Source organism: Oncorhynchus gorbuscha, linkage group LG06, assembly GCF_021184085.1.
Source record: "Oncorhynchus gorbuscha isolate QuinsamMale2020 ecotype Even-year linkage group LG06, OgorEven_v1.0, whole genome shotgun sequence".
Classification (NCBI taxonomy): Eukaryota; Metazoa; Chordata; class Actinopteri; order Salmoniformes; family Salmonidae; genus Oncorhynchus; species Oncorhynchus gorbuscha.
Genome location: NC_060178.1, coordinates 20,106,227 through 20,124,329, shown reverse-complemented (window position 1 = coordinate 20,124,329; position 18,103 = coordinate 20,106,227). Strand labels below are relative to the sequence as shown.

The 18,103-nt window shown below is 46.1% G+C and overlaps 1 protein-coding gene across 7 annotated transcripts in view; it reads left to right on the top strand.

Moving 5' to 3' along the window:
- LOC124037656 (CUGBP Elav-like family member 5) overlaps positions 1-18,103 on the top strand; it is a 423,888-nt gene that overhangs the window by 250,595 nt on the left and 155,190 nt on the right. For all 7 annotated transcript variants that reach the window (XM_046352589.1, XM_046352588.1, XM_046352587.1 and 4 more), the window contains exon 3: positions 11,872-11,920. In XM_046352589.1, coding sequence (XP_046208545.1) covers positions 11,872-11,920 — 49 coding nt within the window. The remainder of the gene's footprint in view (positions 1-11,871; positions 11,921-18,103) is intronic.

The following is an 18,103-nucleotide window of genomic DNA, read 5'->3' as shown; positions in this document are numbered from 1 at the left end:
GGGGACTTTTCTGTTGTTTCATCTCTTGACATTGTTGGGCTGTGATGAAATTTAAGGTCGCTTTGTTTTTAGGTGGTTGTAAAATGTGCTGGCTCTGTTTTCTATTCGAATAAGAGGGGGTATTAGCCCAATTCTGCTCTACATGCATAATTTTGAGTTTTTCTTTGCCCTTGCAAAACTCTGCATGCATTATTGCAATTGGATATTTGTCCCATTTGGTAAATTCATTACTGTAGAGTGCACGCCATACTTCACTGCCATGTAGAGCAATTGGTTCTACAACTGATTGGAACATTTTGAGCCAGATTCTAATTGGAATTGACTTTTAATGGCATAGAATGCTCTTCTTACTTTGTCTCTCATTCACAGCCATGTGAGAGCTACCTGTGCTGTTGATATTTAGACCTAGATACGTGTAGTTTCTGTTGTAAAGGAGTGTGTAACTGTCTGCAGGGAAGTCAGGCGCAGGAGAGCAGAAATGCGTAGCAAACAGAGCCCTTTATTGAGGAGAAAAAAACACGGCACTCAGAAAACTAAACACACACTTGTTAAAACCCAGCGCAAACCAGCCTGGAGTACACATACTTTTACACGTAACAATTCCACACACAGACATGGGGGGGAAACAGAGGGTTATATGCAAGACGAGTAATGAGGGAATGCAAACCAGGTGTGCGGGAAAACAAGACAAATGAAAGGTGGATCGGCGATGGCTAGAAGACCGGTGACATTGATCGACGAACGCCGCCCGAACAAGGAGAGGGACCGACCCCGGCGGAAGTCGTGACAGTTGTGTTCTAATAGAACTCTGTCCAAATAGAATTTCTATTTGTGATACTGATTTCCGGACCTCTTTTGGAATAACATTATTTGTTTTTTTAGGTTAACTGTTAGAGCCCAGGTCTGACAGAACCCGTGCAGATGATGTAGGCACCAGGTTATCTGCGTATGCTTCTAATGTTTTTGCCAATTCATTAATGTAGATGTTAAATATTGTTGGACTTATTGAGCAGCCCTGTTTCACTCCACGTCCCTGAGAGAAGAGGTCTGTTTGCTTGTTGCCAATGTTAACCTCACATTTGTTTTTAGAGTACATTGATTTAGTAACATTATATGTTTTCTCTCCAATAACACTTTCTATTACTTTGTTAAAAAAAACAACCTTTGTGACAAATTTAATCTAATGCTTTCTTGAGGTCTACAAAACATGAGTAGATTTGACCTTTGTTTTGGTTTACTTGTTAGTCAATAAGAGTGTGGAGGGTATAAATATGGTCTGTTGTACAGTAATTTGGGAAAAGTTCAATCTAGCTTCTTCTCAGGACGTTGTGTTCATTAAGGAAATGAAGAAGTCTTCGAATTATGACACTGCAGAGAATTTTCCTCAAGTTGCTGTTAATATACATTTTTATAGATTGGTGTGATCCAGCCTTGGTTCCAAATATCAGGGGAAATACCTGTAGCGAGGATATTGTTGAAGAGTATGAGTATAGCCAATTAGAATTTGTGCTCTATATATTTTTTTGTACCTTTTTTGTTCTTAGGATGTGTTTGTATTGCTTCAGTCATTCCCCATATTGAAGGCGTATATTTTGTTGTTGTCTGGTTCTCTGTGTTTTTGATTCGATATATTTCTCAATGACTTTCTTAGATATTTGCAATCATTATCATTTTTTTATTTTTTTATTTAAAGTTTGTTCTGAACGACCAAATGTACAACTTCATGGCTGTAGGAGAGGCAAATAATTTCCCCAAGAGAGATTTTACTTTTTGACTACTAATTTGTTTTTGGAAGATTTCTGTACTGTTTGCACTCCATCTATAGGCCTGTTTAGTAGCATGTAATTTATTGGTCCGTCTGCAGTTCCATGAGTCCTCTCTCTCTCTCTCTCTCTCTCTCTCTCTCTCTCTCTCTCTCTCTCTCTCTCTCTCTCTCTCTCTCTCTCTCTCTCTCTCTCTCTCTCTCTCTCATTCTCTCTCTCTTCCCCATCTCTCTCACTTCCCCCATCTCTCGTTCTCTCTCTTCCCCATCTCTCTCTCTCTCTTCCCCATCTCTCGTTCTCTCTCTTCCCCATCTCTCTCTCTCTCTTCCCCATCTCTCTCTCTCTCTCTTCCCCATCTCTCTCTCTCTCTCTCTCTCTCTCTCTCTCTCTCTCTCTCTCTCTCTCTCTCTCTCTCTCTCTCTCTCTCTCTCTCTCTCTCTCTCTCTCTTTCCCCATCTCTCTCTCTCTCTCTCTCTCTCTCTCTCTCTCTCTCTCTCTCTCTTCTCTCTCTCTTCCCCATCTCTCTCTCTTCCCCCATCTCTCTCACTTCCCCCATCTCTCGTTCTCTCTCCCCATCTCTCTCTCTCTCTCTCTCCCCATCTCTCTCTCTCTCTCTCTCTCTCTCTCTCTCTCTCTCTCTCTCTCTCTCTCTCTCTCTCTCTCTCTCTCTCTCTCTTTCCCCATCTCTCTCTCTCTCTCTCTCTCTCTCTCTCTCTCTCTCTCTCTCTCTCTCTCTCTCTCTCTCTCTCCCTCTCGCTCTCTCTCTCTTCCCCCATCTCTCTCACTTCCCCCATCTCTCGTTCTCTCTCTTCCCCATCATCTCTCTCTCTCTCTCTCTCTCTCTCTTTCCCATCTCTCCTCTCTCTCTCTCTCTCTCTCTCTCTCTCTCTCTCTCTCTCTCTCTCTCTCGTACTCTCTCTTCCCCCATCTCTCTCATTCTCTCTCTCTTCCCCATCTCTCTCGTTCTCTCCCACCATATCTCTTATTCTCTCTCTCTTCCCCATCTCTCATTCTCTCTCTTACCCCATCTCTCTCTTTCTCTCTCTTCCCCATCTCTCTCATTCTCCCTCTTCCCCCCATCTCTCTCTCTCTTCCCCCATCTCTCTCTCTTCCCCATCTCTCTCGTTCTCTCTCTCCCCCATCTCTCTCGTTCTCCTTCTTCCCCCATCTCTCTCTCTATTCCCCCCATGTCACTCTCTCTCTTCCGCCTCATCTCACTCTCTTTCTTCCTCCCATCTCTCTCTCTCTTTCCCCCATCTCTCTCTCTCTCTCTCTCTCTCTCTTTCCCCCATATCTCTCTCTTTTCCCCATCTCTCTCTCTCTCTCTCTCTCTCTCTCTCTCTCTCTCTCTCTCTCTCTCTCTCTCTCTCTCTCTCTCTCTCTCTCTCTCCCCCCATCTCTCTCTCTCTTCCCCCCATCTCTCTCTATTTATTTCTCTCCCCCTCTGTACTGTAGATGTATGTTCAGGGCTGGGGTTCTGTAACATCACTCAGCACACGTTCACATCAATAACTGGGAATATTAATTATCACTGCAGTCAGAGTCTGTTTATTATCCTGATAGGAATATAACATGATGGCATGGTAATAATCTCAGAATAGTCTGTTAAATAGTAAATGTGAGTAGAGTCATACATTTTGCATAACAATAGGCCTACGGTATTTAGGATGTACCAAGTCTTTAAATCGACTCCAGTAATGCAGCATGACTTGCCTAGCTCCCATCCAGCCAGAGAGAGAGACCACTTTGTCCACTCTTTCCTGCTATATAAATTCCCCCAAGTCACCAGTCACAATTAACGAAGCGTCATCAGTTGACTTTAGATCTTACCAACGACACGCCTGGTTAAATAACAACATTATAATGATAATATAGCATGGGGATTGGAGAGGGTGTGTGAGGGGTGGTGTTGTAGTGGTGGATGGAAACCTCCAGCACTGAGGCAGGCCTTCAGGGGCAGGGAGAGGTCTGGTAAACCCACACAGAGCTCACTGAGCCTGGGTTCCCTATCCTGCCGAGGCCCCTGGACTCTCAATCTCTGGATATATACAGCACAAAAAGGTGTCAAGGACTCCGGGTGCATAAACTCGACTCAAAAAAGGTCATATTCTCACAAGGTAATGAACCTTAAAGCTTCAAACAAAGAACGGTGATATTGGGGCGGCATTCATTTCCTTGAACGATAGATTTCACAGTCAATATCAGTTTAGCATTTCAACACCTTGTCATTGTCAATGCCATTTATAATTGATACGCGACCAAAGGCAAACAATAGATTGGCCAGCACAGGAGTAGCAGTAGCGTTAGTATACAGTGTGTGTACTATATTATGCAGCTCTGCATTGGAGTTTATCAGAATGCGTCCGAATGGGAGAAGCAATAGGGTGGAGTCAGGGCTGGAGAAATGCCACTCAACTGCAAAGCAATCTTATCATGGAGTTGCAGGCAGCTCTCCCTCTCTCCCATTCCTTTGTTTCCCCTGCTTTCCTGCCTCCCTCTCTCCCATTCCTTTGTTTCCCCTGCCTTCCTGCCTGCCTCTCTCCCCATCCACCCATTCTTGTCCTCAGCTCAGTGAATGTAGGAATGAAAAGCATCCCAATTAGAACATAGGTTGTTATTTGCTGAGGATCCATAGTTAACCCATTCCATCTGCTTGGTTGCTTTGCTGTCAAGTGTGTATAGACGGTTTCAAGCACACACTCACAAAGGGGCAAAAACACCTACATCCTACAGGACCTGGTCTAAATGAACGCTTTCCCTGACAACAGCCATAGTCTATTCATTATATCTGTTTACTCTGTCTGTGTGTGTGTGTGTGTGTGTGTGTGTGTGTGTGTGTGTGTGTGTGTGTGTGTGTGTGTGTGTGTGTGTGTGTGTGTGTGTGTGTGTGTGTGTGTGTGTGTGTGTGTGTGTGTGTGTGTGTGTGTGTGTGTGTGTGTGTGTGTGTGTGTGTGTGCGCATCTATCAGTTACACTTACATGTCAGTACTTACACGCAACCAGTAGGTCACATGGAGGAGAGGTGTTGTGCCATGAGGTTTTGCTCTATTTGTTTATTTAAACCAGGTTTGCTGTTCCCTTACACTATATAAGATGAAAGGGAGTTCCATAAAGTCAAGGCTCTGTATAATATATTTTTTTATTTGACCTTTATTTAACTAGGCAAGTCAGTTAAAAACAAATTCTTATTTACAATGACAGTGTAACTTGTACGCTAATAATCGGGAAGCAAGTACAGGGAGTGAATTTAATATACAGTATAAACCATCATGGAACAAAACAAGAAACACGAGTAGTGTACAGACATGAAACAGAAACAGAGTCAGTAACGCCTGAGGAAAGAACCAAGGGGAGTGACAGATATAAGGGAGGTAATCAGGAAGGTGATGTAGTCCAGGTGAGTGTCATGAGGCGCAGGTGCGCGTAACGATAGTGGCAGGTGTGCGTAATGATGAGACAACTGGCGACAACGAGCGCCAGAGAGGGGGAGCAGGGGTAGACGTGACAGACGGACTATGCTACTGTACGTTTCCCTGAATATGTTCTGGTCCTGGGGACTGTGAAAAGACCCCAGGTGGCATGTCTGGTGGGGTAAGTGTGTGTGTCAGTGCTTTGTGTATTTGTGTATTTTTCAACACATGAATGTTTCTTATAAAAACAAGAAGTGACACAGTCAGTCTTTCCTCAACTCTTAGTCAAGAGAGACTGGCCTGCATAGTATTACTATTAACCCTCTGATTACAATGGAGAGGAAGACAAGCAGCTCTGTTCTGGGCCAGCTGCAGCTTAACTAGGTCTTTCTTTGCAGCACTTGACTATATGACTGGACAATAATCTAGATAAGGTAAAACTATAGCCTGCAGTACTTGCTTTGTGGTGTCAAAAAAGCAGAGCATCTCTTTATTACAGACAGACTTCTCCCCATGACAGTTTACAATCTAAGGTAACACCAAGTAATTTGATCTTCTCAACTTGTTCAACAGTCATGCCATTCATTACCAGATTCAATGATGAATGATTTGTACCAAATACAATGCTCTTAGTTTTATATATGTTCAGGACCAGTTTATTACTGGCCACCCATTCCAAAATTGACTGCAACTCTTTGTTAAGGGTTTCAGAGATGTTATTAGCTGTTATTGATGATGCGTATATGGTTGACTCATCAGCATACATGGACACACATGCTTTGTTTAATGCCAGTAGCAGGTCATTGGTAAAAAAAAGAAGAAATTAGTAGAGGGCCTAGAGAGCTAACCTGCGGTACACCACACTTTACATGTTTGACATTAGAGAAGCTTCCGTTAAAGAAAACCCCCTCTGAATCCATAATATGGCAGAGGTTGAAAAGCCACAAGACATAAGTTTCTCGACAATAATGGTCAACTGAAATCTAACAGTACAGCTCCCACAATCTTCGTATTATCAATGTCTTTCAACCAGTCATCCCCTTCTCTATACGCAGATGATTGTGGACTACAGGAACACCCCCATTTTCATCGACAGGGATGTAGTGGAGTAGGTTGAGAGCTTCAAGTTCCTTGGTGTCCACACACCAACAAACATGGTCCAAGGACACCAAGACAGTCATGAAGAGGGCACGACAAAACCTATTCCCCCTCAGGAGACTGAAAAGATTTGGCATGGGTCCTCAAATCCTCAAAAGGTCTACAGCTGCACCATCGAGAGCATCCTGAAGGACAAATAAGTGGGCAATTAAGCCAACATGCTACTGCCTGAACTGTAGCTGGGCATAGAGTGAGAGATAATACATACCACTCTCAGAAACCCTATGGAGAGGACCTCTGTGTCTGCAAGCTAGAGTACAGTGCCTTCGGAAAGTTTTCAGAACACTTTACTTTTCCCACATTTTGTTACTTTACAGCCTTATTCTAAAATTGATTAAATATACTTTTTTTCTCAGCAATCTACACATAATACCTCATATTGACAAAGCGAAAACATTTTTATTTTTACCTCCTTGAGATGTTTCTACCACTTGATTGGAATCCACCTGTGGTAAATTCAATTGATTGGACATGATTTGTAAAGGCACACAACTGTCTATATAAGGTCTCACAGTTGACAGTGCATGTCAATGTAAAAACCAAGCCATGAGGTCGAAAGAATTGTCCGTTGAGCTCAGAGACAGGATTGTATCAAGGCACAGATCTGGCGAAGGGTACCCAAAATGTTCTGCAGCATTGAAGGTCCCAAGAACACAGAGGCCTACATTGAAGAAGTTTGGAACCACCAAGAGTCTTCCTAGAGCTGACCGCCCGGCAAAACTGAGCAATCGGGGGAGAAGGGTCTTGGTCAGGGAGATGACCAAGAACCCAATGGTCACTCTGACAGAGCTCTAGAGTTCCTCTGTGGAGATGGGAGAACCTTCCAGAAGGACAACCATCTCTGCAGCACTTCACCAATCAGGCCTTTATGGTAGAGTGGCCAGATGGAAGCTACTCCTCAGTAAAAAGCATATTTCAGCCCACTTGGAGTTTGACAAAAGGCAGGAACTGGAACACTAGTCAGGATCGAGGCAAAGATGAACGGAGCAAAGTACAGAGAGATCCTTGATCAAAACCTGCTCCAGCGCTCTCAGCACCTCAAACTGGGGCGATGGTTCACCTTCCAACAGGACAACGGCCTTAAATACACAGCCAAGACAACGCAGGAGTGGCTTCGGGACAAGTCACTGAATGTCCTTAAGTGGCCCAGCCTGAGCCCGGACTTGAACCCAATTGAACATCAGGAGAGACCTGAAAATAGCTGTGAAGCAACACTCCCCATCCAACCTGACAGAGTTTGAGAGGATCTGCAGAGAGGAATGGGAGAAACTCCCCAAATGCAGGTGTGCCAAGCTTGTAGCGTCATACCGTATCGATGCTCTTATTGCTTCCAAAGGTGCTTCAACAAAGTACTGGGTCTGAAAGTAAAGGGTCTGAATACTTATGTAAATGTGATATTTCAGTTTCTGATTTTATATACATTTGCAAACATTTCTAAAAACCTGTTTTTGCATTGTCATGAATGGGTATTATGTGTAGATTGATGATAACTTTTTTAAAATATATTTTTTAATAAGGCTGTAACATAACAAAATGTGGAAAAAGTCAAGGGGTCTGAATGCTTTCCGAAGGCACTGTATATAGTGAAAATGACTTCCATGATACATAGTAGTGTAGAAACTTCAATTAAAAAAATTCTTACCACAAATTTCAAAGCACAACAATTCTCCATCTTGGTTTTACTTGGCATTTGAGTTTGCCATTGTGAAGGTGCCAAAGTTATCAGTGAACATTGAATTTGTCTTCGGGATATTTTTCACAGTAAGATATTCAATCTATCATGATGCTTTGAATGTGGGATGTTTTAGTGCATTGAGTACAATACATTTTAAGAAAGTTCAAACTCATTTAGTGTATTTCTATACAATTTAAAAACTCTAAAATGCTGTTTGGAGAACAGAAAAAAAACAAGTAAAAATGACCCTGGCCAATATCAATCACACTGGTTGCTGTAGATCATTCCCCACAGTCGATCTACAAAAACATAGCCTATTAGCTTTACCATTTTGCCAAAACACATGAACTCACATTAACTCAGCACCGGTATTAAAAACTATAATGGTACACATACATAAATCTGTTAGCAGAAAAACTTATTTCATTAACAAAAGGTCAACAAATACATTTACAGAACTTTTTTTGTTGCCTTTTTAAAGCAAATTGCCTGCAATTCTACACATTTTGCCATGGCTTATGCCAAGTTTCATGTTTGAAGTTTTTATTGTCACAGGCACAAGTACAGTGAAATGTCTTTCTTGCTTACTCTTTCCCAACAATATGCACTAATCAATATTAGTAGTGCTATAAACAATTAATGTAGAAGAAAAACACAAGAAATTGAAATAAAAAATAAGAAAAACACAAAAAAGTAAGTCAGCTATATATATACAGGGTCAGTTCCAGGATTAGTTCCATTACCCTACTTACAATGTGCTGGGATACTGGAGTGGTAGGGTTAGACACTGTATGTATAAAGGTAAGGTGACCAGGCATTGGAATATGTGATAAACCGACTACCAGCAGCATATCTGATGATTTTATGTAAGTGTGTGTGCCTGCATGTAGAGTCAGTATGAATGGGTATGCGTGTTGTGTGTGTGATCAAATGAAGTGTGTGTGTATGTTGGAGTGTGAGTCTGTGTGAGTGAGTGTGTAGAGTGTGCATAGAGTGTGTGAGTGTGTATAGAGACACAAGTGGAAATAAAATAGAAGGGTCAATGCAGATAGTCTGTGTAGCCATTTTGTTAGCTATTTATCAGTCTTATGGCTTTGAATAGAAGCTGTTCAGGAGCCTGTTGATGTCAGACTTGTTGCTCCAGTACCACTTGGCTTGCGGATGCAGAGAGAACAGTCTATGGCTTGGGTGGCTGGAGTCTTTACCAATTTCATGGGCATTCCTTTCACACTGCATGAAATAGAGGTCCTGGATGGCAGGAAGCTTGGCCCCAGTGATGTAGTGGGCTGTCCGCACCACCTTCCATAGCTCCATGCGATCAAGGGTGGTGCAGTCGCCATACCAAGCAGTGATGCAGCCAATCAAGATGCTCTCAATGGTGCAGCTATATAACTTAGTGAGGAATTGAGGGACCATGCCACATTTTATCAGCCTCCTGAGGGGGAAGAGATGCTGTCGCACCTTCTTCGCGACTATTTGCAAGAGTGTGGACCATTTTAAGTCCTTAGTGATTTGGACACCGAGGACCTTGAAGCTCTCAACCTGCTCCACTGCAGGTCGATGAAGATGGGGGTGTGCTTCTAAATTGCACCTTGTGTACTCTACTATTGTAACACTCAACAGTAAGTTCCCCCGCCTGCGGCCCTGAGGCAGACCCTTTTGTAGTGTAACCACAACATTAAGGTGAGTTCATCCTGGCTCACAGGGATCCTACACGGAAAGGCAGAGTTCATATTGAGTAAATGGGTTAGCGTTAGCATGGGCCAAAACCTTCAAAAGACTTAGCCCCAGCTATTTATTATTTACCATGGGTAAATGTATGGAATAATTCCATTGAGCAAGGTTGCTTCATTCCTCAAGGTGAAAATAGATATGTTTAGCACTTAATGCATGTGGCCCAGGCCTCTCCCTCATATATCAGCTTAATATTATTGAGATGTTTTAAAATCCCATGATGGTGTTTCTCCTTGAACAAGTCATGCTTTTATAGAACTGCCCTGTCTTTAAATCGGACCTTTTGTCGGCCTGGGAATTGGACAGTAGAAAAAAAATAGATCAGTGAGAAAGTAATCGCAGTGGAAAAAAATGGTGATCTTGGACTCTTTAAAAAATAATCTGGTGAATTGACTTGGAATTGGGAGGGAAGCCATGTTGTGGAGCAATAACAAGGAGCTTCATTCCAGGTTACAGATGGCTGAGAGGGACCCAGGTTACAGATGGCTGAGAGGGACCCAGGTTACAGATGGCTGAGAGGGACCCAGGTTACAGATGGCTGAGAGGGACCCAGGTTACAGATGGCTGACAGGGACCCAGGTTACAGATGGCTGACAGGGACCCAGGTTAAAGATGGCTGACAGGGACCCAGGTTACAGATGGCTGACAGGGACCCAGGTTACAGATGGCTGACAGGGACCCAGGTTACAGATGGCAGAGAGGGACCCAGGTTACAGATGGCTGAGAGGGACCCAGGTTACAGATGGCTGAGAGGGACCCAGGTTACAGATGGCTGAGAGGGACCCAGGTTACAGATGGCGGAGAGGGACCCAGGTTACAGATGGCTGACAGTGTGCCTTTGTGTGTACCTGTGTGGGTGTATGTGTGCCTTTGTGTGTACCTGTGTGGGTGTATGTGTGCCTTTGTGTGTACCTGTGTGGGTGTATGTGTGCCTTTGTGTGTACCTGTGTGGGTGTGTGTGTACCTGTGTGGGTGTATGTGTGCCTTTGTGTGTACCTGTGTGGGTGTATGTGTGCCTTTGTGTGTACCTGTGTGGGTGTATGTGTGCCTTTGTGTGTACCTGTGTGGGTGTATGTGTGCCTTTGTGTGTACCTGTGTGGGTGTATGTGTGCCTTTGTGTGTATCTGTGTGGGTGTATGTGTGCCTTTGTGTGTACCTGTGTGGGTGTATGTGTGCCTTTGTGTGTACCTGTGTGGGTGTGTGTGTGCCTTTGTGTGTACCTGTGTGGGTGTGTGTGTGCCTTTGTGTGTACCTGTGTGGGTGTATGTGTGCCTTTGTGTGTACCTGTGTGGGTGTATGTGTGCCTTTGTGTGTACCTGTGTGGGTGTATGTGTGCCTTTGTGTGTACCTGTGTGGGTGTATGTGTGCCTTTGTGTGTACCTGTGTGGGTGTATGTGTTTTTGTGATATAAAGGATTCATTTGTATCATCATTGGATTTTATTTGTTTGCAAACTACGGTAGGTGCATGTAGCTGGTAATTTAACAAACACTCAGTAATTCGGGGAATGTTCTAGAAAGTTTGCAGGAGAACAAATAAGTTGGTAAAGCTGTTTAGCTTGAAAAATAATATTGAAAAAGGAGGGAGAAAGTCAGGGGAAAAGCGTGACATAAAGTCTGTGATGACAGAAGCATCTAATCCAAAAAAGACCATTCTTATCAGGTTCTAGTGGATTACTATGAGCCTCCTAACCAGAAAGTCCTTCTCAGCCAGGCACTCTCCTCAGCTCAGGGTTTGTGGATCAATAGGCCTGCATTGATCTCGCTGCTCTGTGGCTGGATCCACTTCGCCTGCCTCTTAGTCATGCACACACACACAAGCACGCATAGGTGTGCGCTTCCACACACACATACATACCCTCCGACAGCGTGCACCATTCAGTCCATTCGGATTGTCTGATCGTGTGAATATGAGACGTGCGGGACTTGTTTTTCTCCAGTGAGTAGCACTGAGTGTCAACCCAACTTGCATCCCTCTTGGTGCCCACCATACGCCATGGCACTTTGATCAGTATCAGGAAACAGCTGTTTGTGTGGGAGAGGGCCATGACACTTCAAGCTTGTTACCTTGTTGTGATGACGACAGTTCCACACACCAGGACTAACCTCTCTGTCTCTATTGTTTTTTCTCCAGATGACTCGCCCCATCCAGGTGAAGCCGGCTGACAGTGAGAGCCGTGGAGGTATTTGTCTTATTTTCTGAAATACTTTTTTATCTCTCATTCTGTTTCTTGTTTATGCTCTCTCTATTTTGCTCTCTTTTTTCTCTCTCTCATTTTTTATCTATTTTTCTCTCTTTTCCTCTCTCTTGCGCTTTCTCTTTCAATCTCTCTTTCTCTCCATTTCTTTCACAGTCTCTCTCTCTCTCTGTTGCCTGTGTTTATCTAATTGATGCTCTGCGTATTCATTTTAATTAAGGAGATGGTGGTTGATTTTGCAGAGGACTGAAGGCAGCTAGTGGCTTCTGCTGTTTGCCTGTCTGTCTGCCTGTCTATCTAACCCTGGCCTCCCTCTGCCAAGCACATTATCATACTACTGTGAATTAAAAAGTGATTAGAGCCCTACAGTAGAGCCCCCCCCCCCCACACACACACACACAACTCCACACACACAATCTGTTTGCTTAAACGGAGGTGTATGTTCTAGACAAGCGAGTATAGGGGGAGGCGGAGGAGGGTGGGAGCATGCAAAGCTTGCCAAACAATAAATACAATTCACTGGGCCCTTGCCAAGATCCTCATTTACTTGGCCTTAATTTTGTCGTCTTTGATCTCTCTGGTCTTTCCTTCACTCTCCACGGATCTGCTTAGATGTTAATGTGATGAAGGGAGGGAACATCCTCTAAGTTTTTGGGGTGGGGGGGGGTGTGTTCATACTGTGTGACAGTGTGTAGTGACAGTGTGTGATAAAACGAGTGCTATGGTTCTCTATTCTGAAGAGCCTTGTGAGAGGGAGAGGTTCTCCATGCCTCAGTTAGTGAGAGACAGAAGGAGAGAGAGAGGCAGACAGAGAGAGGGAGAGAGGCAGACAAGGAGAGAGAGAGAGAGAAAGAGAGAGAGAGAGGCAGACAAAGAGAGAGAGGCAGACAAAGAGAGAGAGAAGTGAGAGAGAGAGAGGCTGACAAAGAGAGGTAGCGAGGCAGACAAAGAGAGAGAGAGAGAGAGAGAGAGAGAGAGAGAGAGAGAGAGAGAGAGAGAGAGAGAGAGAGAGAGAGAGAGAGAGAGAGAGAGAGAGAGAGAGAGAGAGAGAGAAAAGAGAGAGAGAGAGAGAGAGAGAGAGAGGCAGACAAAGAGAGAGAGGCAGACAAAGAGAGAGAGAGAGAAGAGAGAGAGAGAGAGAGAGAGAGAGGCTGACAAAGAGAGGTAGCGAGGCAGACAAAGAGAGAGAGAGAGAGAGAGAGACAGACAGAAAGAGAGAGAGGCAGACAGAGAGAGAGAGCCCGAGAGAGGGAAACAGAGAGAGAGAGAGGGAGGCAGACAGTGAGAGAGGGAGGCAGACAGAGAGAGTGAGAGACAGCGAGAGAGAGAGAGGCTGACAAAGAGAGGTAGCGAGGCAGACAAAGAGAGAGAGAGAGAAGAGAGAGAGAGAGAGAGAGAGAGAGAGAGAGAGAGAGAGAGAGAGAGAGAGAGAGAGAGAGAGAGAGAGAGAGAGAGAGGCAGACAAAGAGAGAGAGGCAGACAAAGAGAGAGAGAGAGAGAGGCAGACCGAAAGAGAGAGAGGCAGACAGAGAGAGAGAGCCCGAGAGAGAGAAAGAGAGAGAGAGAGGCAGACAAAGAGAGAGAGAAGTGAGAGAGAGAGAGGCTGACAAAGAGAGGTAGCGAGGCAGACAAAGAGAGAGAGAGAGAGAGAGAGAGAGAGAGACAGACAGAAAGAGAGAGAGGCAGACAGAGAGAGAGAGCCCGAGAGAGGGAAACAGAGAGAGAGAGAGGGAGGCAGACAGTGAGAGAGGGAGGCAGACAGAGAGAGTGAGAGACAGCGAGAGAGAGAGAGGCTGACAAAGAGAGGTAGCGAGGCAGACAAAGAGAGAGAGAGAGAGAGAGAGAGAGAGAGAGAGAGAGAGAGAGAGAGAGAGAGAGAGAGAGAGAGAAAAGAGAGAGAGAGAGAGAGGCAGACAAAGAGAGAGAGGCAGACAAAGAGAGAGAGAGAGAGAGGCAGACCGAAAGAGAGAGAGGCAGACAGAGAGAGAGAGCCCGAGAGAGAGAAAGAGAGAGAGAGAGGCAGACAAAGAGAGAGAGAAGTGAGAGAGAGAGAGGCTGACAAAGAGAGGTAGCGAGGCAGACAAAGAGAGAGAGAGAGAGAGAGAGAGAGAGAGAGAGAGAGAGAGAGAGAGAGAGAGAGAGAGAGAGAGAGAGAGAGAGAGAAGAGAGAGAGAGGCAGACAAAGAGAGAGAGGCAGACAAAGAGAGAGAGAGAGAAGAGAGAGAGAGAGAGAGAGAGAGAGAGAGAGAGAGAGAGAGGCTGACAAAGAGAGGTAGCGAGGCAGACAAAGAGAGAGAGAGAGAGAGAGAGGCAGACAGAAAGAGAGAGAGGCAGACAGAGAGAGAGAGCCCGAGAGAGGGAAACAGAGAGAGAGAGGGGGAGGCAGACAGTGAGAGAGGGAGGCAGACAGAGAGAGTGAGAGACAGCGAGAGGCAAGGCAAAACAAAGAAAACGAGAGCAGGAAACCAATCATTTCCCATGTCCCACTTCTGCATCAGCTTTACCTAGAAACCTCTGTCTGTTTTGGGTTAGGATAGATTAGGACAGCGGGCAACTTGGCCGCCTGTCAAATGACACAATGTTCAAAAGAAAAGCCTAATTTCTAGAGATTGATCGAGAAAAGGCCAAAAGAGATAACTGGGCATGCTCATCTCCCAGCTATTTGTCCCTAGCCCCTCTAGCCCCCTGGACCACCTAGCTCCCCATCGCCCCCTGGACCCCCTGGTCTCTCTATCCCCCCTAGCCTACTTATCCCCCAGCACCTCTGGCCCCCTGGACCACCTAGCTCCTCATCACCCCCTGGCTCCCCTGGTCTCTCTATCCCCCTAGCCTACTTATCCCCCTATCCCCCAGCACTTCTGGCCCCCTGGACCACCTAGCTCCCCATCGCCCCCTGGCCCCCCTGGTCTCTCTATCCCCCTAGCCTACTTGTCCCCCTATCCCCCAGCACCTCTGGCCCCCTGGACCACCTAGCTCCCCATCGCCCCCTGGCTCCCCTGGTCTCTCTATCCCTCCTAGCCTACTTATCCCCCTATCCCCCAGCACCTCTGGCCCCCTGGACCACCTAGCTCCTCATCACCCCCTGGCTCCCCTGGTCTCTCTATCCCCCTAGCCTACTTATCCCCCTATCCCCCAGCACTTCTGGCCCCCTGGACCACCTAGCTCCCCATCGCCCCCTGGCCCCCTGGTCTCTCTATCCCCCTAGCCTACTTGTCCCCCTATCCCCCAGCACCTCTGGCCCCCTGGACCACCTAGCTCCTCATCACCCCCTGGCTCCCCTGGTCTCTCTATCCCCCTAGCCTACTTATCCCCCTATCCCCCAGCACTTCTGGCCCCCTGGACCACCTAGCTCCCCATCGCCCCCTGGCCCCCTGGTCTCTCTATCCCCCTAGCCTACTTGTCCCCCTATCCCCCAGCACCTCTGGCCCCCTGGACCACCTAGCTCCCCATCGCCCCCTGGCTCCCCTGGTCTCTCTATCCCTCCTAGCCTACTTATCCCCCTATCCCCCAGCACCTCTGGCCCCCTGTACCACCTAGCTCCTCATCACCCCTGGCTCCCCTGGTCTCTCTATCCCCCTAGCCTACTTATCCCCCTAACCCCCAGCACCTCTGGCCCCCTGGACCACCTAGCTCCCCATCGCCCCCTGGCTCCCCTGGTCTCTCTATCCCTCCTAGCCTACTTATCCCCCTATCCCCCAGCACCTCTGGCCCCCTGGACCACCTAGCTCCTCATCACCCCCTGGCTCCCCTGGTCTCTCTATCCCTCCTAGCCTACTTATCCCCCTATCCCCCAGCACCTCTGGCCCTCTGGACCACCTAGCTCCTCATCACCTCCTGGACCCCCTGGTCTCTCTATCCCTCCTAGCCTACTTATCCCCCAGCACCTCTGGCCCCCTGGACTACCTAGCTCCCCATCGCCCCCTGGCACCCCTGGTCGCTCTATCCCTCCTAGCCTACTTATCCCCCTATGGCCCTGGCCCTTCTAGCCCCCTTGCCCCTCTAGCCTCTGGCCCCCTAGCCGCCTTGCCTCCCTAGCATTCTAGCCCCTTACCCCCCCCTAAACCTCCAACCAGTCAGCGCTGGAGACAAGCAGGGGTCTTGTGCTGTCAAGATTGATGCCCCTTAAAGGCCCATTGATTTTGCCATTGTGGTGGTGTGTGTTCGCATTAACAATGACACTCAGCTGTCTTTTTCAAATCAAATGTTACTTGTCACATGCTTCGTAAACAACAGGTATAGAATAACAGTGAAACACTTACCATGCCGACAATGCAGAGAGAATAAAATGATAAATAATATAAAAATAAGAACACAAGGAATAAATACACAGTGAGTAGCGATAACTTGGCTCTATACACAGGGTACTAGTACCGAGTCGATGTGCAGGGTTACAAGATAATTGATGTAGATACATTATGTGGACACCCCTTCAAATTAGTTTATTCGGCTAGTTCAGCCACACCCATTGCTGACAGGTATATAAAATCGATCACACCGCCATGCATTCTCCATAGACAAACATTGGCAGTAGAATGGCCTTACTGAAGAGCTCAGTGACTTTCAACTTGGCACCGTCATAGGATGCCACCTTTCTAAAATGTCAGTTCGTCAAATTTCTGTTCAACTGTAAGTACCCCGGTCAACTTTAAGTGCTATCATTGTGAAGTGGAAATGTCTAGGAGCAACAACGGCTCAACCGAGAAGTGGTAGGCCACACAAGCTCACAGAACGGGACCCCTGATCTGTCCTCGGATGCAACACTCACTACCAAGTTCGAAACTGCCTCTGGAAGCAAGGTCAGCACAAGACAATTCTAGACAATCTTTGTGGCAACAGTTTGGGGAAGGTCCATTCCTGTTCCTTTGTCATTATGGGGTAGCTTCTGTCTGGCCACTCTATCATAAAGGCCTGATTGGTGGACTCCAATCAAGTTGTAAAACACCTCAAGGGTGATCAATAGAAACAGGATGCACCTGAGCTCAATTTCAAGTCTCATATCAAAGGGTCGAAATACTTATGTAAATAAGGTATTTACGGGTTTAAAAAAAAATAACTTTGCAAACATAGATTGATGAACAAAACAATTAATTTATTCAATTTTAGAATAAGGCTGTAACGTAACAAAATGTGGAAAAAGTCAAGGGGTCTGAATACTTTCTGAATACTTTCCGAATCCACTGTAGCTGCCTTAGCAAACTCAACTAGTTGCTCCATATATAGGCAAAAGCTATCTATTTCTCCTTTATGGACCACACCTCCCTACCTCCCTCCAGAGTCATACCCAGGGTGAGATCTTAATTAGACTTCCTGTTCTGGGGAGATGATGACACCAGGGATGGACCATGCAGCAGGCCACTGGGGGACGGGCTCTCCATCCTGTCCACGAGCTTCTAATTACTCACTTAATCTCATTACGGGGAGGACAGATCACAGGACCTGGGCCAGACTGGCCGTTTGGGACTGACCCCCTCTACCGTATACCCGCAGGACCCCTCACCGCAAGGTCCAGCGCTCACTGGTTATTAAAAATATATATATTTTTTCAATTAACTTGTTACGTGTACCAATGGCAAGAATGTCCAACAGTCCTCAACTTTGGTAGCCACTGTTGTAGCCATGCTGAGAATGCTTGTTTTGGGCAGAGGTGGGTAGATTACTGAAAATCTGTTGCTGAGATTGTAATTTACTGAAGTAATAATAAAAGTAGCCCTCTTAAGAAACTTCTCAAGTAATAGTAAAAAGTATGGGCTGAGTGTTGGGACGTGGAACTGGAGGCAAGTGGGAGTGAAGTTGCTGGGTGAGGGGGTTAGAATGACGGTCCAAGATAAAAGTACGAAATGAACAAAAAAAATAGAAGTTTAAATTACACTACAAAGGAACTGTTCAAATCCAATACCTGTTAGCCTGAGGCTGATACCACTCAAGCACATACACACACTCACATTCAAAAGCACACATGTGCACACACACGGACACACACGCACACACACGCCTTGCTGTTTTGTTGTCCTTGATGTCTTTTGTTTTTGCATTGTTGTTTCCTGTTTTTATATGGCGCATCGGGTGGGTGGTTTTTCAGGGGGGACTGTGAGTGTCTTGGATGGTTGAGGGGGAACTGTGGGGGGGGGGGGATCTTAGATGGTTGGGGGCCTGGCGGTTGGGAGCATG